This window comes from Larus michahellis, chromosome W, assembly GCF_964199755.1.
Source record: "Larus michahellis chromosome W, bLarMic1.1, whole genome shotgun sequence".
NCBI classification, from domain to species: Eukaryota; Metazoa; Chordata; class Aves; order Charadriiformes; family Laridae; genus Larus; species Larus michahellis.
In genome coordinates, this window is record NC_133929.1 from 3,998,405 (window position 1) to 4,025,851 (window position 27,447).

Consider the following 27,447-nt stretch of genomic DNA (forward strand, 5'->3'; position numbering starts at 1 on the left):
AGCATCGAACCACTTAGTCATATTAAGGCTGGGAAAACACAGAAGTGCAAACTTAGGCTCTTAAAAATGTAAAGATTTAAATATTAAAACATCTTTGGAGTTATTCCTTTGGATTAGAGGAGCATTTCATTTGAATCCTTGAATTTTGGGGGGGGCTTTTTTGTTTTTTCAACTCTGTGGTTTTGGGGCAAGTATAGAGGGACAGGTTCATTAGAAAGGGAGTAGGCCACGAAGCTTCATTTTTTCATGCATTTAGCATTTAAATGCTTAAAATTGTTTACATCTTCAACTTAAGTTTTCAGTACCAGTAAGTGTTTCATCTCTACTTTATGAAAGTCCAAGGGGTTAATCTAGACCAAAGGGTGGTCAGGAGACACCCACCCAAAAGTCTTAGTGGCTCTAGCCTGAGTTGCTTCTTCAAAAGCAAATTTGCACTCTTTATTGCAGCTAATAATCCAGGAGAAAAAAAATAATCAAGAAAAATCTTACTAGGAGTAAACTACTAAACAACTCTGTGCTTTCTCTCATGCTTCCCCTCACACTTGAGCTTCTTGTACTCATTGAACCATGTCTCTGTTCTACTTAAAATCTTTCTTTTAAAAAAATTCTTTTTCCATGATGCTTACAAAACTCTTGAATACAAGTTGACTGCTTATGTATAGAGACCTCTGCATAATGTTGACAAGGGGGAGGAGTCCCTATATACTTCCTCCATTGTCATGGCTTGTCTTAGAGTTCTGTTGTAAGCATTTGGGGGCAGGGACAGTCTTTTTCTTATGTATTCGAACAACATCCAACAAAACAGGATGGGTTGCCTACGTTTAGGAACTCTAAAGGCTATAATAATGCAAATACAAACTAAAGGTTGAGCTATACAGTTATTAAACTGAGGTCAAAATAAATTCAAATAGACAAATTAGCAACATTTGAGATAAATATTCAATGTAATCAAATACAATATATAATTCCTTTAAATCCTGTGACAGGAAATTCAAAGTAAATATCCAGTTATTTGTAAATCCCAATTAAAGGACTACCCAAGGCAGTAAAAGCTAGCTTAGCTGGGTGTATGTTTTAGTACAGAAACCAAATTAGTGTTTTTCTCTGCCATGTCATCAGAACAAACGAAAGCTGCCTCTTTAGATTTCCCTATTATATGCAGGGATATTTAGCAACTAGCATGCTTCCCTTACTTCCCATTCGACATTCCAACATAAATACAGATTTTAATGAAACATTCCAATAAGTATAAGCGTAGTAGTCTTCACAGAGAAATTTCCAGATGCCAGATGAGTTTCTCTCAATTGTTTCACAAAACTAGGTAACTCTTTCATTGAATGGGAGAGTGCTTCAGTGTTTATGCTGAGATGCTTTTTTTCTGGCACTCGAACTACATGAAGACTTTAAGGGACTTCTTCCACACACCAGTTTCCTGATATCAGGGGTGTCTCCCAAGTAATAAGGAATCCTGTCTTTCAGAAGTGTTAAATACGTTCCTTTCCTTTCTCCTTGCCCCCCCCTTGGCGGCTTTCAGTTTTGTTTCATAGGGCAGGGATGTTTTAACATTACATTTTCTTCTCTTTATGAATTTAAAAATGTTAGTCTAGGCTCTAAATTTGATAGTTTAGAATACAGAATCAAACTAGAAGCAAGAGAAAACAAGATAAGAAAGCTGGACAAAATCCTCTGACCTCAAGGAAAAAATGTCCTAAGTAAAAGGAAGCTTATGACTGAAAAGGAGAATTTCATTGTATTAACTTTTCTGACTCCTCTTTTTGTTGTTGTTGAGGAGATATCATCTGCCAACAGGAAACCTGGTTACAGAAAAAAACTTTGAATTAAGTGATCAAGTTCCATAGAACCATAGATAAATTCAGGTTGGAAGGGACCTCAGGAAATCTCTAGGCCAAATTCCTGCTCAAAGGAAATCAGTCAGTTAAGGTCAGAGCTTGATCCAATCTTGAAGACCTCTCTGGGCAACCTGTTCCACTGTTTGGCTGTCCTTGTGGTGAAAATTTTTTTCTTCATATCCAGTCTGAACCCCTCTTCTTTCAAATTTTGCCCATTGTCTCTCTCATCCTTCTGCCATGCACCACTGAAGAGCTTGGCTCCATCTTAGTAAATTCTTTGCATGTATTGGGAAGCTACTCAAGCCTTTTCCTCTCCAGGCTGAACAAGACCAGTTCCCTCAGCTTCTCTGCGCAGGCCATGTGCTCCAGCCCTGTGACCATCTTGGTGGCCCTCTGCTGAACTCACACCATCAATGTTTTTCTTTTATTGGAGGACCCAAATCCTGATACAGTCTTCTGGATGTGGTCCAAGGAGTGCTGATTAGAGGGGGATGATCCCTACCTTCAATCTACTACCTATGCTCCTGTTAATCCAGCCCAGGATACTGTTGGCTGCCTTTGCTGCCAGGGCACACTGCTTGTTCATGTTCAGCTTGTTGTGCTGGTTTTGGCTGGGATAGAGTTAATTTTCTCCATAGTAGCTTGTATGGGACTACGTTTTGGAATTTTGCTGAAAACAGTGTTGCTAATACAGGGATGTTTCAGTTATTGCTGAGCAGCGCTTCCACAGAGTCAAGGCCTTTTCTGCTTCTCACACTGCCCTACCAACAAGTAGGCTAGGGGTGCACAAGAAGTTGGGAGGGGACACAGCCGGGACAGCTGACCCCAACTGACCAAAGGGATATTCCATATCATATGATGACATGGTCAGCAATAAAAAGCTGGGGGAAGAAGAAGGAAGGGGGGACGGTCAGAGTTATGGCATTTTGTTATCCCAAGTCACTGTTATGTGTGATGGAGCGCTGCTTTCCTGGAGATGGCTGAACACCTGCCTGCCGATGGGAAGCAGGGAATGAATGCCTTGTTTTGCTTTGCTTGTGTGCGTGGCTTTTGCTTTACTTATTAAACTGTCTTTTTCTCAATCCATGCATTTTCTCACTTTTACTCTTCTGATTCTCTCCCCCATCCCACCAGGGGAGAGTGAGCAAGTGGCTGTGTGGTGCTTAGTTGCCGGCTGGGGTTAAACCACAACAGTTGTCTACCCCAGATCCTTTTCAGCAGAGCCACTCCCCAGCCAGTCAATCCCCAGCCTGTATCATTATAAGGTGTTCTTCCTTCCCAGGTGCAGGACTTGGCATTTGGCCTTGTTGAATTTCATAAGGTTCTTGTTGGCCTATTCCTCCAGCCTGTCTAGGTCCCTCTGTATGTCAGTCCTGCCCTAGTGTATGTCAACTGGAACCCAACTCCACTCCACCCCCCAGCTTGGTGTCATCTGAAAACTTGCTGAGAGTGCACTCCGTTGCCTCCTCCAGGTCATTGATAAAGATATTAAACAGGACAGGTCCCAGGATAGACTCTACTTGTTACCAGCCTCCAGGCACAGTAACCATTAACCACTACCTTTTGACCCTGATCATCCAAGCAGTTTTGTACCTGTCTGGTTTTCCACTCGTCCAGACTATAATGTACTTACTTGGATACAAGAATATTGTGGGAGACAGCGTCAAAAGCTTTGCTAAAGTCAAGGTAAATAACATCCAGTGTTCTCCCCTCATCTACAAATCCAGTCATATCATAGGAGGCAATCAGGTTAGACAGGCATGACTTACCCTAGGTAAATCCATGCTGACTCTTACCAGTCACTACCTTCTCCTTCATGTGCCCAGAAATATGTTTCAAGAGGATTTTCACAGGGACTGACGTGAGACTGACTGTCCTTTTGGGGGATTGGGTGCATTAACTTTCTCCAGTTGTTGGGGCCCTCCCCCAATCTCCATGACTTTTCAAAGATGATAGAGAGTGTCCTCACAGTGACATCAGACAGCTCTTTCAGCATCTTCAGGTGTATCCCATCTGGTCCCATGGACTTGTATGGGTTAAGTTCTCTCAAGTAATCCCTGACTCTCTCCCTGTTGGTCGTTCTCCTCCTTGAATCCTTTATCTAAGCACAAAGGCCTGGGAGACCTTGTTAGTGAAGGCTGAGACAAAGACGACATTGAGTACCTTAGTCTTATATTTGTCCACTCCACTGAGAAATGCTCCTACATTTTCCTTCTTCAGCCTTTTACTACTAATGTAGGGATACGAAGCTCTTCTTGTTGTCCTTGGTGCCCCTTGCAAGCATCAACTCTATGTGAATTTTGGCTTTCCTATTACCACCCCTGCATGCTTAGGCAATGTTTCAAAATTCATCCTTTGAAGTCTGTCCTCGCTTCCAGCTTCTGCATGAGTCCTTTATGCATTGGAGCTCAGTTGTGAGTTCCCTGTTCAGCCAAGCCGGTCTCCTGATATGTCTGCTTGATTTTCTGAGCATTAGAATGGATCTTTCTAGCACTTGGAGGAAGTTGCCCTTAAAGACCTGCCAGCTTTCCTGAGTTCCTTTGCTTTTCAGAGCTGACTCCTATGGGATCCCACCTACCAGTTCCCTAAATAAGCCCAAGTCTGCCCTCCTGAAGTCCAGGGTCTGTACTCTGTTTCTTTCATTCCTCACTCCCCTCAGGATCTTAAACTTCAGGATTTCATGGTCACTACAGCCAAAGCTGACATTTTATCATATCCCTGAGTAGTTCTTCCTTGTTCATGAGTAGCAGAACCAGGAGAGCGTCACCACTGGTTAGCCCCTCTAGTACCTGTATCAAGTAGTTACCACTGGCACTCTTCAGAAACCTCCTGGATTGCCTGTGTCGCTCTGTGTTGCCCTTCCAGCAGATGTCAAGGCAATTAAAGCCCCCCACCACCAGGAACCCAGGCCTGAGATCTGGGGCCTTCCTCAAATTGTTTAAAGAAGACTTTGTCTGCTTTCTCACCCTGATTGGTTGGTCTGTGACAAGCTCCCACCATGAGGTCACCCTTACTGTCCTCTCCTCTGATCCTGACCCACAAGCTCTCAACAATCCCATTGCCCATTCCATAGAACTCCATACATTTGAGATACTAATTCACATAGAGGGCACCCCCCCTCCCAGTCTTCCCTGCCTGTGTTTCCTAAAGAGCCTGTATCCATCTGTCACAGAGCTCCAATCGCACAAACTCTCCCATCACGTCTCAGTTATTCCAGTGATGTCATAGTTCTGCATGCACATGTGGAGCTCTAATTTCTCCTGCTTATTTTCCAGGCTGTATGGATTTATGCACATATTCTTGAGGTGGGCTTCCTTTGACCCTGTTTTGTTGTTCCAAAGGTCTCTCTTGTATCTGTTGCCCTGCACCCTTTGCTTTCCACCCCATTCACCATGTCTTCACTTAACTGTGGGTTGTAATCAAGCTCACCAGGAAGGGTTTCTTCAAGTACATTGGAAGCAAAAGGAAGACCAGAAAAGTTGTGGGCCCACTGTTGAATGAGACAGGAGCCATGGTGATGGAGGATGCCGAGAAGGCGGAGTTACTGAATGCCTTCTTTGCTTCGGTCTTTACTGCTTGGCCCAGCCCTCAGGAGACCCAGGCCTTGGGGAAAGTAACAGGGAAAGAGAAAGACTTCCCTTGGGTTGAGGAGGATCGAGCGAGAGATCAATTAGATCAATTAGATATTCACAAGTCCATGGGCCCCGATGGGATGCACCCGAGAGTGCTGAGGGAGCTGGCAGAAGTCATTGCTGGGCCGCTCTCCATCATCTTTGAAAGGTCCTGGAGAACAGGCGAGGTGCCTGAGGACTGGAGGAAAGCCAATGTCACTCCAGTCTTCAAAAAGGGCAAGAAGGAGGACCCAGGGAACTACAGGCCGGTCAGCCTCACCTCCATCCCTGGAAAGATGATGGAACAGCTCGTTCTGGGCGTCATTTCAAGGCATGTGGAGGAAAAGAAAGCTATCGGAAGTAGTCAACATGGATTCACCAAGGGGGAATCATGTCTGACCAATCTGATAGCCTTCTACGATGGCATGACTGGATGGAGAGATGAGGGGAGGGCGGTAGACGTGGTCTACCTTGACTTCAGCAAGGCTTTCAACATGGTCTCCCACAGCATCCTCATAGGGAAGCTTAGGAAGTGCGGGTTAGATGAATGGACAGTAAGGTGGATAGATAACTGGTTGAAAGACAGAGCTCAGAGGGTCGTGATTAGGGGCACAGAGTCTAGTTGGAGGTCAGTGACGAGTGGTGTTCCCCAGGGGTCAGTACTGGGCCCCGTCCTCTTCAATATACTCATCAATGGCCTGGATGAGGGGATAGAGGGCACCCTCAGCAAGTTTGTGATGACACAAAGCTGGGGGGGGTGGCTGACACAGTGGAAGGCCGTGCCGCCATATGGAGAGACCTGGACAGGCTGGAGAGTTGGGCGGAGAGAAACCCTATGAAATTCAACAAGGGCAAGTGTAGGGTGCTGCACCTGGGGAGGAATAACCCCCTGCACCAGGACAGGTTGGGGCTGACCTGCTGGAGAGCAGCTCGGTGGAAAGAGACCTGGGAGTCCTGGTGGACAACAGGATGACCATGAGCCAGCAATGTGCCCTGGTGGCCAAGAAGACCAATGGCACCCTGGGCTGCATCAAGAAGAGTGTGGCCAGCAGGTCGAGGGAGGTCATCCTCCCCCTCTACTCTGCCTTGGTGAGGCCACATCTGGAGTACTGTGTCCAGTTCTGGGCTCCCCGGTTCAAGAGGGACAGGGAACTGCTGGAGAGGGGACAGCAAAGGGCTACCAAGATGCTGAGGGGACTGGAACACCTCTCTTATGAAGAAAGGCTGAGGGATTTGGGTCTCTTCAGTCTGGAAAAAGGACGACTGAGGGGGGACCTTATCAATGCTTATAAATACTGAAAGGGGGGGTGTCAGGAGGATGAGGCCAGGCTCCTTTCATTGGTACCCAGTGACAGGACAAGAGGTAATGGGCACAAACTTGAGCATAGGAAGTTCCACCTAAACATGAGGAGGAACTTCTTTACTTTGAGGGTGGCAGAGCCCTGGCACAGGCTGCCCAGAGAGGTGGTGGAGTCTCCAACTCTGGAGACATTCAAAACCCGCCTGGACGTGTTCCTGTGCACCCTGCTCTAGGTGACCCTGCTCTGGCAGGGGGGTTGGACTAGATGATCTCCAGAGGTCCCTTCCAACCCTATGGTTCTATGATTCTATGATCTTCCAGCCCCGATGTTTGTAGTTTAAAGCTCACCAGGTTGGTCAACCTTTTGGCAAAGATGCTCTTTCCTAACTTTTGAGGGAAGAGAGAGAGGGAGAGAGAGCGGAGAACAGAGAGAACAGAGATTGGTCATTCCTGCTATTAATGCTAATTAGAGAACCCTTGATTTTGTACAGATGTGAATTTATTTGGTAATATATATTGGATTTGTAAATAACTATTATTGACTATGTTATTACTAGGCTCTAAAGTTATAAACTAAAAGCTACAAAGGGAAGGATGAGGAAATCATATTATGACATTATACACTAGAAGCTACAAGGTGAAGGATGAGGAGACAGAGGAAGAAAACAGTGATTCACACGTCAAGAGCAATCACTTTCCAAAAGAATCTCAACATGACAGACAGTGGTTTAGAATCTGCCAGTGTAAGACTGTGAGAAAAGAGCAGTTGGGACATCAGAGTAAGGGCACTGCCACAGCAACATTGTGGGTGTATAGATGAGAGGTTAAAGAGGTGAGAGTGAAAGGTAGGCTACAGGACTGGAAATGAAAGGCCCTCAGTATTGCACAGGGCAAGACATCTAAGCCACCATGAAACACTCAAGCATTTTCCCTTCATGTGCAGGTATGAGAACACTACCTGGGCCCCTATGCCCTTCACCCTCACCCTTGATACACTCAGGGTCTTCACTGGCAGTATTGTTGGTGCATGTACAGATGAACAGACAGGAATAATAGTCCAAGAGTCTGACAAGCCTCCATGGTCTCTGCAACATCCCAGATCCAAGTGCCCGGTAAACAGCAAACCTCCTGAGACATCAGGTCAGGTTGGCAGATGGATACCTCTATTACATGCAATATCAACCTCCTTTTCTTTGTGCAGACACTTGGTTGAGGCTTAGTTGGCTCTGACACCTTCCCTGAATGGGGTTCTTCTTCACCTGTTGCCAGGGCATTGTACCTGTTCTGTAACTGCAGAACCAGAGGTGAAGAAGCCTTAGCTGTGTTGCCGGAAGTGATAACTTTCCAGCTTCCCCCACCTTGGGAGTTTCCATCCACCATTTCTTTGAGGGTAGTCTCTATCTGGCCCTCCTTCCTTCCAACATAGGGCTTGGATTCTTGGCTCTGTAGAGTCTCTGCAAAGACCCTGTCAATATCCTGCTCATTCTCCCTGACGGTGCAAAGCCTTCTCACCTCCTCTTGCAGCTCCTTCATCTGATGATTCAGTGTTTCAACCAGAACACACCTCCCAATTGTCTCTAGCACATCAGAGGCCTCAACCCAAACAGAATTCCTAAGGGTGGATGCCAGCATCCAAGTCTCTGGCTTCAGGGAGTGCCTGGGGCCTCCTCCTGGGGCTGGAGACGCCCAGGGTCCTGGGTGGCAGTATTCTCCCTTAGGTCCAAGTGTGAGGTCCTGCATGTAGGTCAGGGCAATCCCCAGTATCAATACAGACTGGGGGATGAAGGGATTGAGAGTAGCTCTGCAGGGAAGGACTCGGGGATACTGGTGGATGAAAAATTGGACATGAACCAGCAATGTGCGCTCACAGCCCAGAAAGCCAATAGTATCCTGGGCTGCATCAAAAGAAGCGTGGCCAGCAGGTTGAGGGAGGTGATTCTGCCCCTCTACTCTGCTCTTGTGAGACCCCACCTGGAATACTGTGTCCAGCTCTGGGGCCCCCAACATAAGAAGGACATGGACCTCTTGGAATGGGTCCAGAGGAGGGCCACAAAGATGATCAGAGGGCTGGAGCCCCTCTGCTATGAAGACAGGCTGAGAGAGTTGGGGTTGTTCAGCCTGGAGAAGAGAAGCCTCTGGGGAGACCTTATTGCAGTCTTTCAATACTTAAAGGGGGCTTATAAGAAAGATGGAGAGAGATCTTTTACCAAGGCCTGTAGTGACAGGACAAGAGGCAACACTTTTAAACTGAAAGAGGGTAAAATTAGATTGGACATATTATCAAAGGGAGCATGGTAAATTTAATATAGCTGGATTTTAGTAAAGCATTTGATATGGTACCACAAGAAAATTGTTAGTTAAGATGAAAAAAACAAGAGGAGCGTAATGGAATATGTCTAACCTGTATGAGGACTTGGATAAAGATGTGACAGCAATATTGAAAGAGGGGCCTTTAGGCTGTAAGGAAGATAACACTGAAGTTCTTGAAAGATTTGTGTTGGGATGGATTGTAATATATTAACAATATTCATTTAATATCCACCTGATCATGAGCCTGATCCATTATATGAAAAAGCTGGTTTTAGCTATTTAAGCTGTCTCCTAAATCTAAATAAACAGTGTTATTTAACTGGTTTTCCATAAACACATTTCCCTTTTGACGCTATTGGTTGTTTTTCCTATGTTACCAAATTATTCCTGATTTACTGTTGGTGCCTCATTCTGCATTGTTGGTGGTTTCTCCACATAGGGAAATGTTGCATCCTTTGCCTGATTTCCACACCACCCCTACTTCTTATGAAAAAGTTATCGCATTCTGACAGTTCTATCTTTGCTACTTGAGATGGTGGTCAAAGTTATGTTCTCTGTGGCTTCAGTTTTGATTGACTGTTCAAAAATGGTTGCGTTATTCCATCCAGTTGTGGCGTTGGATGATTCAGCAATATATATCCCCCATGTGAAGCTGACCATATCACCCAGGAAGTGGCCATTTTGATTTCTCTGTTATACCTGTAAAGACAGAAACAAAAACCTGCCTCCCCTTTTTCCCTAGTAACTGTTAGAGTAATGTCTTTTAGCTTAGGGGCCATATGAAGTCATTTGGACACACCATGAGATGGATCTTGTGGACCCTGGGATATTATTTGGATCCAAACAACTGCCATATTGCACTCTTCATCTTTATGCTTACTTGATTCCCAGATGACTCCATCCCATGTTTCTGGATCCCAATCCTCACTCTGAACTGCCATTAAATCTTCCAAATCCTGTTTCCCTTGGCTCTTTTTCCAGTGAATGTGTTCTGCCTTTTGTGCAGCCATCTGAGTCTGCTGAGCATTCTTAGCTTCAGCACTCTTCGCAGCCTGTTGTAAACACTTTATCCTTTCTTTGTATTCAGCAACAAGTTCCTTCATTTTCCGACTCTCATCCTCCTGATCACATTCTACAACAAAGTAACATCATCTGTTGTGTCATTCATGCTCTGTGGGGGTGGAGTGGCTTCTGCCGGTTCAGGTGGCGGAGTGGCTCGTGGGATTTGAGTAGCAGCAGTGCATGTCATACACCTACTCCTGCACCAAAGTTTAATATAAAACCACCCCTGCAACACATTCAGGATAATCAACAATAATATCACAGTGTTGGGAAAGTAACAATCATTTCCAAAATCCCCTAGCTCTAGTGGTGTCAATTTGGCATGAGCATAAAAGGGTGCAGTAAACTTTCCCAAGGTAAAATTGAAAGTGCAATTAGTAATAGAATCCATTACGTGATGCCCAAGATATGCAGGTAAAACCATTATCCAATTTATCATATTATAGATGTAACAAAAACCACAGCAGAATAGCATATTTAAACCACTACATACAAACACAAAGAGCAAATAAACTATACAACACATTCAGCAGGTTAAGCAGCCCAGTACAGGCTAGGATCCATGTGGCTGGGGAGCAGCCTTGCTGAAAGGGACCTGGTGGACAACAAGCTGAACACAGGTCAGCAGTGTGCCACTGCAGAAAAAAAAGCAAATGGGGATCCTGGGCTGTATCCGCAGGGTCATTACTAGCAGAGACAGAGATGTGATCATCCCACTGTACTCAGCGCTTGTCAGGCCACGTCCAGTTCTGGTCCCCACAATTCAAGATACATGCGGATAGACTGGAGAGGGTCCAAAGGAGGGCCATGAAGACAATCAAAGGGTTGGAGAACCTGTCCTATGAGGAAACACTGAAGGAGATGGGTCTTTTCTCCCAGGAGAAGAGAAGGCTCAGGGGGTCCTAATCACAGTATTCCAGTAGTTAGAGGGCAGCTACAAAGAGGATGGAGGCTCTCTCGTCACAAGGAGACACATGGAGAAGACAAGGAGCAATGGGTTCAAGTTGCACTGGGAGAGGTTTAATCTCCATATAAGAAAGAAACTTTTTACAGTGAGAACAATCATTCACTGGAACAACCTTCCCAGGGATGTGGTGGAGTCCCCATCACTGCAAGTTTTCAAGATGCGATTGGACAGAGTGCTAGATAATCTCATATAGGCTCCCTTTCCCACGACAGATTGGACCAGAAGATCTTTTAAGGTCCCTACCAAACTGGGCTGTTTAATGATATATGCCTCATTCCCTTCTCAAAGTGTGGTCATTAATAGCTAACACAAATAGCTACATCAATCACCTGTCTTTCTCATACCACTCCTTGCTTTACTTAGTAGAGAAGTTTTCCCCCATTCCCTCAATAAAATCATAGAATGGTTTCTGTTGGAAGGGACCTTTAAAGGTCACCTAGTCCAATCCCCCTGCAATGAGCAGGGACATCTTCAACTAGATCAGGTTGCTCAGAGCCTTGTCCAACCTGAATTTGAATGTTTACAGGGATGAGTCATCTACCACCTCCCTGGGCAACCTGTTCCAGTGTTTCACCACACTTACTGTAAAAAATCTAAAGTCTAAATCTTCCTCTTTCAGTTTAAAACCATTACCCCTTGTCCTATTGCAACAGGCCCTACTAAAAAGTCTGTCCCCATCTTTCTCATAAGCCCCCTTCAGGTACTGGAAGGCTGCTATAAGGTCTCTCCAGAGCCTTCTCTTCTCCAGGCTGAACAACCCCAACTCTCTCAGCCTTTCCTTACAGGAGAGCTGTTCCATCCCTCTGATCATTTTTGTGGCCCACCTCTGGACCCGCTCCAAAAGGTCCATGTATTTCCTGTGCTGAGAGCTCCAGAGCTGGACACAGTACTCCAGGTGGGATCTCACCAGAGCGGAGTAGAGGGACAGAATCACCTCCCTCGCCCTGCTGGCCACACTTCTTTTGATGCAGCCTAGGATACGGTTGGCCTTCTGGGCTGTGAGGGCACGTTGATGGCTCATGTCCAGATTTTCATCCAGTAGCATCTCCAAGTCCTTCTCCACAAGGCTGCTCTCAATCCGTTCATCCCCCAGTCTGTACTGATACTGGGGCTGCCCAGACCCAGGTTCAGGATCTTGCACTTGGCCTTGTTGTTCATGAAGTTCACATGGGCTCACTTCTCAAGCTTTTCCAGGTCCCTCTGGGTGGCATCCCATCTCTCAGGCATGACAGACACACCACTCAGTTTGCTGTCATCTGCAAACTGGCTGAGGGTGCACTCAATCCCACTGTCTATGTCATTGATGAAGATATTGAACAGTACTGGTCCCAATACAGATCCCTGAGGGACACCACTTGTCACCCCTCTCCATCTGGACATTGAGCTGTTGACAATTACCCTCTGAATGTGACCATTCAACTTCATCCACCACACAGCCCACCCATCAGATCCATATCTCTCCAACTTAGAGAGAAGGATGTTTTGGGGGACAGTGTCAAAGGCCTTGCAGAAGTCCAGATAGATGGCATCCGTAGCTCTTCCTTGTCCATTGATGCAGTCACTCCATCATAGAAGGCCGCTAGGTTGGCCAGGCAGGACTTGCCCCTGGTGAAGCCATGCTGGCTGTCTCAAATCCCCTCCCTGTCCTCCATGTGCCTTAGCATAGCTTCTAGGAGGATCTGTTCCATGATATTCCCAGGCACAGAGGTGAGTGAGGCTGACAGGGTGGTAGTTCCCAGGGTCCTCCTTTCTACCCTTTTTAAAAATGGCTGCAATGTTTCCCTTTTTCCAGTCACCAGGGGCTTCACCTGACTGCCATGACTTTTCAAATATCATGGAGACTGGCTTGGCAACTACATCAGCCAATGCCCTCAGGACTCTGGGGTGCATCTCATCAGGTCCCATAGACTTCTGTGTGTTCAGGTTCCTCAAGTGGTCATGAACCTGATCTTCTCTTATGATGGGAAGGACTTTGCTCCCCCAGTCCCGCTCTTGCCATCCATCCACTCGAGAGGTGTGGGGAGAGAGGTTGCTCGCGAAGACTGAGACAAAAACATTGTTGAGAACCTCAGCCTTCTCCTCGTCTGTTGTTACCAGTTTTCCCATCATTTTCATCAAGGGGTATACGATTTCTTTGACCTTCCTTTTCTGGCAGACATACCCATAGAAGCCCTTCTAATTATCCTTTGCATCCCTTGCCAAGTTCATCTCCAGCTGTGCCTTGGCCTTCCTGACCCCATCCCTACACAACCGGGCAGCATCCCTATACTCTTCCCAGGATACCTGTCCTTGCTTCCACTGCCTGTGCATTTCCTTCTTGCCCTTTAGTTTGACCAGCAGGTCTCAACTCAGCCATGCTGGTCTCTTGCCTTCCTTTCCTGATTTTCTTACTCTTGGGGACTGAGAGCTCTTGCACTCTGTGGAAAGCTTCCTTAAAGATCTGCCAGCTCTGTGCTGCTCCCTTGTCCCTGAGGGCAGTTTCCCAGGGGGTCCCATTGACTAACTCCTTGAAGAGCTGGAAGTTTGCTTTCCTAAAATTCAGGGTCCTGGCTACTCTTCCCCTGACCCATATCCCTCAGGACTGCGAACTCCACCAGTGCATGATCACTGCAGGCCAGGCTGCCTCCAATCCTGTCGTCACCAATGAGCTCACTTGCGTTGGTGACCATCAGGTCCAGTAACACATCCCCTCTGGTGGGGCTGTCTATTACCCAGCCTAAGAAGGTATCCTCAGTGCATTCCAGGAGTCTCCTGGATTGCCTACAGCTCACTGTGCTACTTTTCCAGCAGATGTCAGGGTGGTTGAAGTCCCCCAGCAGGACAAGAGCCTGCAAGCACGATGCCTCCTGTAGCTGGAGTAAGAAGTCTTCATCAATAGGCTCCCCTTGATCAGGCGGCCTGTAGTAGACACCAACCACAAGACTCCCTTTGTTCCCTCGGTCTCTAATTCTTACCCATAAGCTTTCAACCTGCTTGTGGCCATTCTTCAGAGACAGCTCTTCACACTCTAGCCATTTCTTGATGTAGAGGGCAATGCCTCTACCCCTCCTTCCTCACTTGTCCCTTCTGAACAGCCTGTAGCCATTGATAGCAGCTCTCCAGTCATGGGATTTGTCCCACCAAGTTTCAGTAATGGCATCTAGGTTGTAGCTTTCTAGCAGCAAGGTGGCTTCCAGCTCCTCCTGTTTGTTGCCCATGCTGTGTGCATTGGTGTAGAGGCACTTCAGCTGGGCTGCCAGAAGTGTCACCTTTTTAGAGGAACACCCCTTAATTCCTTTGAGGTATTTCACTGGTGTTCCCCTGTTGGCTCCTACTACCTCAGGAGCCCCTGGTTCATCTCTGTAAGACTTCAAGTGTGCTGCAGTGTAGCCAGCACGTCGCAGAGCAACAGGCTAAGGGCCCTCGCTAGCACGCCGTCTCTCTAACCTTGGCGTGTCATCCCACAGCTTGTAACAGGCAACCCTGGTATCATCCCCCTCCCCCCTCAAGTCTAGTTTAAAGCTCTGTCAATCAATCATCCCCGCTAGCTCGTGAGCAAAGACACTCTTCCCCCTTTGAGAAAGGTGAATCCCATCCAATGCCAGCAGGCTTGGTACCGAGTAAATCATCCCATTATTGAAACCCCAAAATTCTGGTGGTGACACCAGCCACGTAGCCATGTATTAACAGACTGGGTCCGTCTGTTTCTTCCAATATCACTGCCTGCAACTGGAAGGACAGAGGAAAAACTTACCTGTGCCCCAGATTCCTTTACCAACCATTTCAAGTCCCTGAAATCTCTTTTGATTGCCCTTGGACTACACATTGCAGCTTCATTGCCACCCACATGTGTCGTGGAACCTCACAAACCAAGCCAGACCAACTAACAAACTAAAAATGGGATTTATTTTTACACGATGGTAACAAAATCAAACTAAGTTTTACTCTAACTGAAACCGCTTTGAGACTCCAACAAACATTAAAAATCCACAGGTTCAGGATGTTGCTTGGGAGTTAATACTACACCGCCAACTTAAGAATTCTTAAGGTTTACGGTCAGTGACCCAAAATGCGCATAATCACTCACCTATGTAAGATGAGGTCTCGCAATCTGTACAGAAGATGAACCATAGGTGGTGTCCCAACCCATGCAGAGAGCCCCCAACCACAGACCTGCTGCTCTGAGGGAGACCAACTCAAAATTACTTTCTCAAGGGGCCCCATTTATATCCAATTCAAATCTGAACTATGGTCATATATGGTCATGTAGCCTCCCATTGACCGAAGACCCCAACTTCTTCACCTTTCGACCTAAATGATCACCACTGTGTGGGCATAACAAGAACTGTGGCAGGAAGTTTTTTGTCAGGTCTTTATTAGGTTTTGGTGGGCTTTTGTCAGATCTTATCTGATCTTTGTCAGGGCTTTGTCAGGGCCACAACATGGAAAAGCAATAATGGGTAATAGTCCAAGGGCTGTATCAGCCTAGGAAGTTTCCTAGTGATGTCCTTAACCCGGGCCCCAGGGAGGCAGCAGACTTCCCTAAGAGGAGGGTCTGACCAGCATATTGGACCCTCTGTTCCCTTCAGAAGGGAGTCACCTACAACTATAACCTGTCTTTTCTTCCTCGTGGAGGTGTTCACGATGTCGTAGTAAAATTAATATTAACTAGAAAAATGAAATGTAACATGTAACCAAAGCAACCAAGGGAACTTGCCACTGCTGCTAAAAGAAGTCCTCCACACAGCCCCAACCCTATTTGATTATAGAGAAATAGTAACTAGACATGATTTATCTAAGATTAGATTAAGGAACTAACTACTAGACAATGTAGCTTTTTTGATAAGCAGGATATTCCTGTCAGGAGAATGATAAACTGTAGGCCTGGTCATCAAACAGAAAAAAACACCTGGAACTGCCCAGATTAGAGGAGAAGCAGGTAAAAGGTAATTCCGATAGGAGCAGATTGCGACCACAGACTCATTGACCACCTACCCAAATGATACCACCTACTCAAAAGAGAACAATGGAAGAAGAAAACAGAGTCTGCGCACTAATTTACATAGGAAGCAAAGAAATCTTGACCAATCATTAAAGAGAATAACAATGAATATGTATTAATTGTTAGAATATGTAATAATCAGTGTATAAACAGGGAAATTTTTGAAACTAAGGTGTGCTCCCGTTTTGGGACAAGCACCCCATTTCTGCGCGTTAATGGAATAAACTTGGAAATACCGCTGCTCTGTGTGTTATTGGCTTGCACACTGGGTAAAGAACCCAGATTTGGGACAACAATACATGGGATAGGCCTTTCTGACCTCGGCAGCACCTCTGGTGTAGATGGACCATCATCCACATCATTCATTGACCAACCTTCCAAATCCAAAGCCTCATACCTGTTATGTAGGGGCACCTGGGAAGGTGGGGTAGGCAAGGAGGGAGTTCGCCTGCCCCCCCAAGCAAAGACTTGCCTCCATTCACTCCTTTCTTTTAAACTACTGCCTTCTGCCTGGTGGGGAGAAGGATACAGGATCCCCTTGATCTTATGGTTTTTCTGGTGGCTGTTCCTGTCTCAGGGAGGGCAGAGCATGGTTCCACCAGTCTATCTCTTTCTCAGACTCCCTGATGCTCCTTAACCTGTCCAATTCCTCTCAAGCTCTGCCACCAAGCTAAGCAGATCATCCACCTGGTCACACCTAACACAGCTGTTCTCACTACTGCCATCGGTACTAGTTAAAGGCTCTGGCACTCCCTGCAGCCCAAGACCTGGATGGCTGCATGTTTTTGTGGGAGCTCTGTCTGAGTAGCCACATCAGTTCTGGTGAGTGCAGAGGACATAGTTTTCTGCTAGGTGGATACCATAGCTAAGCTCCTTCTGGGAGGGTGATGACCACCAACTGAACCCACCTTTTGAGCTGGTAGGGTGATGATGCCCTTCCCACACACCCTTCCACACAAAGCACTGCACCACACCACACCCTGGTTGCTTATGCTCCCTAGGCTGATTTTTATAGGTGTGTGGGGTGGCTGGCTGTGGTTGCTCTGGCAATGCCCAGGCCTCATCAGTCTCTCTCTCTCGAGCTGCCAGCTCCTGGTGGGTCTCTCTGCTGCCCTGGCATTTCCCTGCCTCAGGAAATCCCGCTATACGCCAAGATCTGGTACGCTGCTGCAGACAGGGCTAGCACCGGAGCAGCTTGCCTTGGTGACTCAATGTTGCATTGCTGTTCAAAGTACAGAAGCACTAGAACAGTTGTAAGAATAGAATTTTTAACTTCACAGGAGTTTGTCTGCTAGCTTTTATTTTGAGAAGTTTAATTGCTTGAATAAAGTCTTCCAAAACAAATCATCTTGAAGCAGATATATGTAATTAAAAACAAATAAACAAACAAAACCCTTGTCTAAGGAATTAATTTCACAAAGTTACAAAAAAAGGAAAACATTAGGAAATTGTACTTATTAGCCCCTCTGATAGCTATGCTTTTTTTCATAATACTGTTGTCTCTAGTATGAATTTCTAACACCAAATTATGAGTGGGATATTATTTCATTAATCTTTTGGTATCTATAAACACACTGTCTTTGTGTCAGAGATCACATTTGCCCTCTTTGTAATTTAGAACTAAAATCACAAGTGGGGAAAAACTTGGGGATGACACTGACATTTTTAGACATAAGCATCATCTTTACAGACCCCATCTGCAATGTCTAAAGTGTTTTTTGGTTTGGATTTGGTTGCAATTATTTCTACACTTAAATCTGCAAGTTAGAAAAGGCGCCCTTGTAGGTGTTAAACCTTGGTCTGCATTTGTGATATAAGACAATTGTTTAGGGTGTTAGGGAATTTTTATTGTACCTGTTGAGGCAAATTAAACGTACATTTATGCTTATATATAAAAAAAAAATAATGAGCAATAGGATTCACATGAATTTAAACATCAGGGAAATGCACACCAAAAAGTGAACAAAACAACAGCAAGAAGAAAAAAAATCCAAAGCTATGAGGTATCTTTACAGAGAAAGGTAAAAGAGAAAAATAACCCTGCTGTGTGGGGTGCACCTTCCCACTTTCTCCTCTTCCTTTCCCACTCTAGTATTAGCATTCATGGAGATACAGAGTGTTTGATCTAGCAGAAAGCTATTGGTTTTTTCAGCTTAATTTTCATACCAATGAGCTTTCCAGACCAACTTACAACATGCTCACAGTATGGTGGGGAGTAGAGGGAAAGGCAGAACTGCAGTAATCTGGATTTAGATGGGTTTTAACCAGCATATACCCTAAATATTCCCTTACTGAGCTCATCTGTCCCAAAGGACCAGTCTTTTGATGCACAAGTTAACTTCTACTTAGATACTCACTTGAGTATCTGCAAGCTGGCAGGAAGCAATTAAATTCTCTCTATGTTTCTACTTCCAGAATGTTTGCAAAAATCTTTAGATCTCTTTTCTTCTGGTCTGGGGCTAAATAAAGATACAATCGGTTTTTTTGGAGTAAAACCAGAGGCAATTGACCCTTTCTGAACAGATGTTGCACAGATCATTCAATAAAGGGTTCTACAAGGAGTCTGCAAGGATACAGAATGAGCTGATTCCTTATATACGCTTACACCTGTGCCAATCATGTGAGCGTGGGTATCAGGCCACATCAGACACCTTAGCCCAGTGTTTGGTTCATCCCCCAGCACCAGTTGTGCTTACCAAAAGTGGCCCCCGAGCACTTGCATTCCACGATTGTTACAAGACAATACCGTGGCATTTCTTATCTCATCAGGCAGGCCTTCTTGCCCTCCGGGCCAGATCATTCCTTTGTCTGTTAGTTACCATTGCTGAGCAGTTACAATTTGAATTTTCCCTTCAAGGGGAAAGATGGTTGAAATGAATAAATCCAGCACTTCCATCTTCTTTTTTTTTTTTCCAGTTCTGATCCTCATTTTTAACCTTTCTATCTTTCATTCCCTTTGAAATTGAGAATTTCCACATAGAAGGCTGGTGTAGATTAATTTGTAATTCTTATGTTTTTAGAAACCAAAGTTTCTCTATATGACCAGGTAATCATTTTACCCTTTTGAAATTAGGAACAATTTTACTGGAAATAAAAACATGTTTTTACTGAACTAGGAATTTATAAGCCAAATGAGATCAAGCTGAGCCCTAGCTGCTCTGTTTGCACCATGGACATGCATGCTGCCTTAGGCTCCAAAACCATCTTTTTCCTCCTGTGAGTGCTTTCCCTTATTTTTAAATTTCAAAGATAAACTATTAGTCTAGAATCCTCAGAAGTTAGCTTTTTCCCTTTCCTGATTTTTAAATGCAAAAAAAAATCCAGTATTCCTCCATCTTCCCTACAACTTCACTGTACTCTCCTCCCCTGCAGTAGTTTGTTCTTTAATACCTTGGTGACATTTTGCTACACCTGTTACTTTGCATTAACTTTGCTTAGATAGCAACAGTTGTCTCATACCAGATCTCTAGGACCATAACAGATCTGTTGTATGAAGCGTTGTGCTTCTGTGATCCACCTACTCTCTACTCAGCTCATTAGACCTAAACAAAGTAGGGAGTGCAGAGCCTTACCTGATAACTTCATAAAGCTTCCTCCTCTTAGTAGGTGGTTGTTAACCATGTTTAATAAGGTTGGGTCATTGTGTCCTGCCCACGTTTCTTGCTTGAACAGAAGACTACCATATGTTTGGTGTATAGTGTTTTGATCACTGCATCATTAAAGCTAAAAATGTTTAAATTAGTACTTGTACCATCCTAGTTTTGACAGATTAGTTCAGGGGAGAGGATTTTTCTTTGTATGTAAAATTTTTTTCATTTGGATTGTTTCAGAGGTTTCCTCAAGTGACTAGCTTTTAGCTGTGTTATAAAATAATGAGTAAAGTAACTGGTCATCAGTAATGTAAATAGTAATTAATTGTACCAATCAATACTCTGAAGTCTTCAAGCATACCAAATAAATAGTTGTGATTGATACCCTGGTCAAGATTATGGCCTATGTAGCCATACATCAAAAATAGGAATTGCTATTTCTATCTATTCCCATTTAAATAATAGGGAAATGTCTGCCATCTACTAGTGAAGTAAAAAAATCTTGGAAAGGGAAAAAAAAATAAAATAAATTTAATAAAAGTGAATAATCTCTCCACCTGCCTGGATTACTGCTGAAAGATTATAAATACAAAATAACAACCTTACCATGAAGGTGGGGGTTTTGTATTTGTTTGGGATTTTTTTAGAACAACTTCACTGCAAGTTGCACTTGAATGGGAGTTGTAATTAGCACACCAGTGCTAGGTGTGAGCTGACTAGAGCAAGCATGAACCCATGTAAATGGAATTTCAGTATTTGTTGAGAAGTGTGAAATTTGCCAAAGAAATGTGAACACCTTGCAGTTTCAGCTTCGTTGTTATCTTTCCTTTCTGGTTTCATTAGTTTCAAATACCTGAAGGGGAAAGAGGTTTGATAAAAAGGAGAAGTATTCCTTTAGGAATTTTAACCTATATAATATGTAAGTATTTACATGTGAACACACATGGGAATAAAAGGATAAACTAATACAATAGTGGTGAACCATCACTCATCTTTCTGTCACAGTCAATTCTGTTAATTTTTTCTGGTCACTCTTGCTCTTTTACATGTAGTCTGCTAGTTGCCATGCAAACCTAAATGATTACTGCTCATGTTTTTTTTATATGGTGGCTATCGAGTTTATTATGTTTTAATTATAAAAGTGGAAATACGGATTAAAAATCAGAGAATAGCATTCAGAATTAATAATTTTCTTCCACCATACCCATAACAGTCATTTTTCATTACATAAATATTGTCTGCAATATTTCTATGCATATATTTCCATGCAATATGGAAACACACAAAGGGAGCAGGAGGTAATGTTTCTGTGACAGGAGATTCTGGGAAAATGGTGCGACAGAATATGTTGTTACTGATCTGGGTAGACAAAACTAAAGAGCAGTACATCTGGTTTTACCATTTACATGACAAATCAGGAGACATGCTCTTTGGGGGGGTTTGGGGTTTTTTTTGGGTTTTTTGTAAGCACTTTATGGTGCAATTGTAAATTTGTGTTTGTTCCCATTAAAGTATAGTGTTAGCTGCTGAAAGTAGAGTTTTACTACTTTCTTTTTTAAAAAATTAATTTAGTTTTAACCAATTTTTGTTTTAATGGGAAAATGTTTTGTTTTAATCTTTGAGCAAGTACAGAGTGAGGATGTCTACAAAATAACATACCTTCTGGCTTCTGAAGACACAGTTTTGTCACAATGTTGGATGACTTCACAAGTCATCTGCTAATTGTGTGCTAATTTTGCAAGTAACTTGTGCCTTTTAAAGAATTAGCTTACACCTGCATGATATATGTTGTAAAACAGAATTATTAAAAGAACATTATTAAGTTTGTGAAGTCAAGTAGGCAGAAGGTAAGTATAGCCTGTAATGCCATGACAGAGTACTGGTTTCATTTGTTTTTTTCCACAGGATCTTTGCCTCATATCATGCACAAGATGGAGAACGATCACTTAATGAACAGCTATTTGTTATTTTGCTTTATCTTCATTCCTGAATATGTGTTTTCATGCCTTACTTGTTGTGTCCATTATTCAAACCCTATTAGAAGACAAAATTATGAATTTTCTTATGTGCTGCTTTATGGTGTTCATCAGTATGCAGTATGTAAATGCTTTGCAAACATATAATTGAGTTTCACGACACCATAGCATTATTTTAATTTCATGGATGACAAATAGAGACTTAAACTTTAAGATACCATTTGGAAACCAGAGGTCTGTTTTCAGAGTACTTATTGTTTTACATGTTCAGGAACAAATTTAATTGATATCATTTGCAGCTGTGAATGTTCTACACTTTTGGTTATTAAAGGAAATAATGTAAATGTAGCTTTTGTTTGCAACTTCCCATTTCTCTTTGAAAACACAAACTGAAACAAAAACAAATCTTGTCATGAGGAATCACATTGTCACTTACATAGATCATTGATAGGATTTGAGCCTTTAAATACACAGTACAAACCTCTCTCCCTTTGACTCATGAAGTATAGAAGTAGTAAATTGTCCTCTTCTGCGTGAATCAGTACTAGAAGGGGATGAGAGACAGAGTGACATGACAATTTCACAAATATTTGCTGATGGGAGAGGAATAATGAGAATTTGGATTAGGATTATCTGTCTATTTTACGATTTTATCTTATTACAATATCCAGGTGCTTTCCAAGTAAATCAGATCTGTTTGGTAAGTTGCTAGAAAACTTTCTGGAGTTTGACTGGTTTTCTCATGTGTGGTACAGAACAGGGTGGTCTGGCCTCAGCAGCTATAAGGGTTGGATCTACTCTCAGAACGCTTTCCCTTCCCTGGAAGATATACATAGCCAGCCTTCTCTTCTCACCCTGCAGCAGCAGCTGCTAAAAGTATATTCCTGCACCTACCATAACCTAACTGCTAGGATTGTGTTTGCTGTAAACTGGATGGAAAAATACTCTACACAAGATTTACACCACAGAATATTGTTTGGACCACACCGAATAGAAAGCTGTGCTTGGAATATTAGAATTATTGTCCTTCTCTCATACACTGTCTATAAGAAGAAATGTCCTAGAACTAAACCAAGAACATTAAGAAATCTTGGATCAGTTGAACAACATCTCCATGTAAAAGAAGAAAACTGTTTATTCCTAATTGTTCATTAACCTACTAGGTCCATAGGCAAAATTTTATCTACACAAATTCCAAAACTATTATACACATTAAGAGATCCCTATTGAGAAGGCATAGATGATGACTTTCATAGAGGTCACAGCTGTCCCATACATCTTATCCTCCCTCATCATGACAGAATTACCTAAATTAACCTTTGATTCAGCATTTGTTCCAGTGTGTCTGATAAGATACTTGCAGTTTCCACAGAATGCCATATTGTGGAGGACAGCTGTAAGAGAGAAGCTCAGGTGGGGGGCTCAAGAACTGGCAGCAGGCTCTGTATTGCCTAACTCCTACAAATTACCATTCAAAGGTAGAAATGAGAAAACAGGGCCCTTTTGGAGTAAGTTGTGATAGAATTGAGCAGTAATATTTGTGTCTGTGAAATATAGTCTGAGAAACACTGGTGAATGCTGTCTGTGTAAACAGGCTACAGTTCTTCTCAGAAGCTGCTTTTTTCTGATACCATGACTGTCAGATAAATGGCAATAAATACATAAATATATATATATATATGCACTTGAGCCCATAAGGGCCATCAACAGACCTTTCCTCTCTAAATAACTCATAGTCAGCTATTATCTGGGAAGCCACAAATGAGGGGATAAAAAGAACTTTTATTCAGAAGCATTAAAGTAGCTATTAATAAGGGATGGAGAAGGGAAAATCTGGAAACCTCACGGAATATAAACAGTTACAAATCATAGGCAAAGTGTATCTTAGGGTATCCAAGGAATTTAAATAATCCATTACTTCTGACAATTCTTTCCGGATGATTAAAGAGGTACAAACTGCAGTACTGATTTTCAACACACTTACAATTATCTTCCCAGAAACCTAACATTAATTAATGAAAGTTAATACTGGCATTTATTGTAAAACCTAGTTCATCTGATTTCAATCAGCATCTGGTATAACAGCACCCAGTATGGACAAAAAAGTTAAGAATAATAAAAGAACATGAAGAAAAGAATAAAACTGCCCTAGACAAAGCACTAGAGAATTCAGATTCAAATCCTGATCCTTCTCCTTTATGATCCACACATATGATGGTGGTGATGTATCAGGACAAGAACATGAAAGCTGTGCATTAAACTGTAGATTAATTATTTATATCAAATCAAAGTTTGTTACTAATCCTTTACAAGAAAAAAAGCTAGATTTTTAATAAATTGATTGTATACAATTTCTTTTCTGAGAAACTTGTAGTAATTCTTTGTGTGCTTATTTTTCTCAACAGTTCAGGACGGCAGCTAAGTGAAGTCTTCATTCAACTCCCATCTAGAAAAGAATTACCAGAGTATTATGAATTAATTAGGAAACCAGTGGACTTCAAAAAAATAAAGGTGAGAACCATTTTTGGGTGTGGACATTTATTTATTCCTTCTCACTATATAGAAATATGAACATTAAGTCATCATTAAAATTATGATTATGTGGATATTAAATTTGCCTATGTTTTTTGCTTAGATTTTAAATTTTAATATATTTAATATAGCCCTTGTTATGCATTTTGCTTAATGTATATTGCAGTATTTCACTACTAACACCTAAGTCAAAGCAAAACACAGGATGACATAAGACAACAGAGATAATACATTAATGGGGTTTTGTAAAAGACCAAATCCTGAATCTGTAAGCAAAACTTAAATAAGTGTAGTGCTTGCAAATATTTTATGTTGTTGTGAGGGATATAATCATCTTTCAACTAGCATCACATCTTGGAACAGCCACAGTTGGACAGGTGAGGATTAGGCAACTTCTTGCACCTTAGAGGCCATGAGCAGTTCATGGCTATCTCTTTTACCTTCACTCATGCTGTACCTCTTTTTGTTTCTGTACTGAGAAAAAACTTGGAATTGAACTCCTTTCTTACCCACAACAATACAATTTCGGTTGCTTTTGCCCCTTTCAATTAACACAGTGACTGCACAATTTTAATCTGCCTTTGGCCATGATGCATTTTGTCAGCATATTCCTCACACAGGCTTTAAATTTTGTCATTCCACTTAAGTAAAATATTTAAAAAGAAGGTTTTAATGTACTGAAAAGCAATATTAATCGATTGTCCTGTCCATTATTTTTTTTTCTCTCCCCACTGCTGCCATCCATCCTTCTCCCCATCTTCTTAACAAATGCAACAGGAAAGAATTCGTAACCATAAATATCGGAACCTCAGTGATCTGGAGAAAGATGTCATGTTGCTGTGTCACAATGCTCAGACATTCAATTTGGAGGGATCACAGGTCTGACTGAACCACTTTGTGTTAAACATGTGTCTTCCCTACTCAGTGTTTTCAGTGCTTGTTTAATTATGACAATTTTGTATATAAACCCTCTACTTTTAATCTTATTAGTGCTTTTAATGAATAAAAATGCACAGATTCTTTGAAGCATCCAGAATCCTTTGGTCACAACTAGAATTCAAACATTCAGCAAATTTAGTTTTGATTCCATAATCCTGAGATCAGTTTGTTCTGATATACTTTAGGACAGTTTTCAGACTATTTGAATCTATGCTAAATGGCTGTGCCCTGAAGAGCCATATGTTGATTTGAGCTCACTGAAGTGCATAATACAAGTAATTGAGAGAATGGTCCATCTTAGGGACAGTTGTTAAGTGTTTAGTGGTGAAATTTTCAGCTCTACTAATGAAAGATAAAGTTTAAAGTTTGTCTGACACTAGATCTTTGTGTATATAGTTCATATTCTCTGGATATTGTTGACTTTTTTTCTTGTTGAAAGCACAATATCCATTTTGAGAGACTGGAATAATGTACCCTTGTTAATAAATAATGTACCCAAATCTCTCATCTTGGAGAGATATAGAGTTCAGGATTTTTCCTGGTTTACACACAAGGATGTACTCAGTCCTATGAACTCACAATAGAAGAGGTAAACAGCGATACAAAAGAAAAGAGTACAAAAACCTGGAAGACATGAGAAAGTTGAAATGTATGCTCTGGATTCTCTGAGATTTAGTTATGAAAGGATAAGATCTAAATCTTGGATGGGACAGACACGCTAGGCTAGCAAGAAGGCATTAAACAAACAAAGGGTTATGTGAAAAGGGGGAAAAATAAGTGTTGAACAAAATTAAGATCATCGGAACAAAATACATCTAAGCACTGCAGGACATGAAGAGAATAAACTCTTTGCTTTCCTATACACCAGTCTTAGGAACCTGGGCAAACAAACGGAATTAGAATTATTCATTATGAAAACAAATTCAGCCTACTTGGTCCTGAAAGCTGGTGGGAAGATTGGAGTGTTTAAATTTTTATCAAAAGATTGAGTTGGCAGTAGGAAAGAAGATAGGGAATGGCAACATATGTGGAAATTTATATTTATCTGGCAACATACGTAGAATAAAGTACTACCTGTATCAGAGTCTCTGACACAATTTTAAATACATGTTCTAGCAGATGAGGCCCAAATAGCATGATGCAACACACTATTAAATTGCAGTAGATAACATGATGACTGCTTCCATAATGTTCAAGGGAAAAAAAGAAATAGATGTCATGGGGGACTTCAGTAAAAATGTTATAAACTGGATGTCACATGTTGCCAATATCAATGCATTCTGCAAGTGTCTAAACACTATAGATGACCCTTTGCTATACAGAGGAATTTTATATCATGTTATCTTGACAAATAACAAAGAAATTGAACTTTCAATTAAAAATGAGGGGTTGTTTAGTACAAATGATCATTACTTGATTATTTTTGTCATGTACAAGCAGAATAAAATGTCTGTTTTACAGACATTTTTGATATCTTAACAACATTCAATTAAATGAAAAAATCAAAATCAGCTGAATTATTCAAGCAAAAAGATATTAATGATTGAAAGAGTGGGAGAAAATTTTACTAATTGTTCAGAGGCGATGAACTTGGTAGTTCTTGGTAGGATTATCAGTAATGATACTGAAATGGTAGAAATGTTCAGTAGATATTTCTGTTCTTTGGAAATAATCCGATTCATATCACAGAATGATGCAGAAATATTTTCCATTCCAACATACTAATGTTATCTACCAAATTTACTATTACTTTTTAAAACATGAAGAACGAATAACTTTTACCTACGATTTTTTAAATTTCTGTCTGAGACATTCTCTATACCATTATTTTTGAGTTTCATTAAACCTTGAGACACTCCTGCAGTAGTTCTCAAATTTTTTAGGTTTTCTTTTATGCTGTGTAATAGTTTGGATCCACTTTTGCTCTGACACACATACTTATATCATTAAAATATAATATTTATGTGTGCACTACTTACATTAAAAGATAAAAACCCATAAGTTTAATTTGTACAGAGATATTTAAGTATACAATAAAGTAAAATTTAAGTGAAATACTTCATATTTGTTTTGTTAGTATGATGCATGCTCCTGTTTTTTTTTTTTTTTTTTTTGAGGAAAACATTTCCATCTGGGCTGGAGGCTTAAAAGACAGATCTTATATTGTGTGTTCAATTTAACCAATGCATTGCTTCCAAAGTTTTACAGAGCAGTATGTGCAAGCTCATTTTGTTAAGATGATTATAGTGTCTCATTATTATTTTTAATTTTTATTTCTGTTAAATTAATCTGGCAAATACATTACAAGCCAGATGTAGTCTTCTCATTC

The 27,447-nt window shown here is 42.1% G+C and overlaps 2 protein-coding genes across 16 annotated transcripts in view; one reads left to right on the forward strand and one right to left on the reverse strand.

Moving 5' to 3' along the window:
• The window catches only part of LOC141735678 (putative global transcription activator SNF2L2), a 208,845-nt gene that overhangs the window by 176,335 nt on the left and 5,063 nt on the right, over nucleotides 1-27,447 (forward strand). For all 14 annotated transcript variants that reach the window (XR_012584808.1, XM_074568726.1, XM_074568722.1 and 11 more), the window contains 2 exons: nucleotides 24,053-24,158; nucleotides 24,957-25,058. Coding sequence is in view for 13 of the 14 variants with exons in the window: in XM_074568726.1 (XP_074424827.1) it covers nucleotides 24,053-24,158; nucleotides 24,957-25,058 (208 nt within the window). In the remaining variant the exon portion in view is untranslated. The remainder of the gene's footprint in view (nucleotides 1-24,052; nucleotides 24,159-24,956; nucleotides 25,059-27,447) is intronic.
• LOC141735680 (putative global transcription activator SNF2L2) overlaps nucleotides 1-27,447 on the reverse strand; it is a 186,360-nt gene that overhangs the window by 8,697 nt on the left and 150,216 nt on the right. The window lies entirely within an intron of this gene.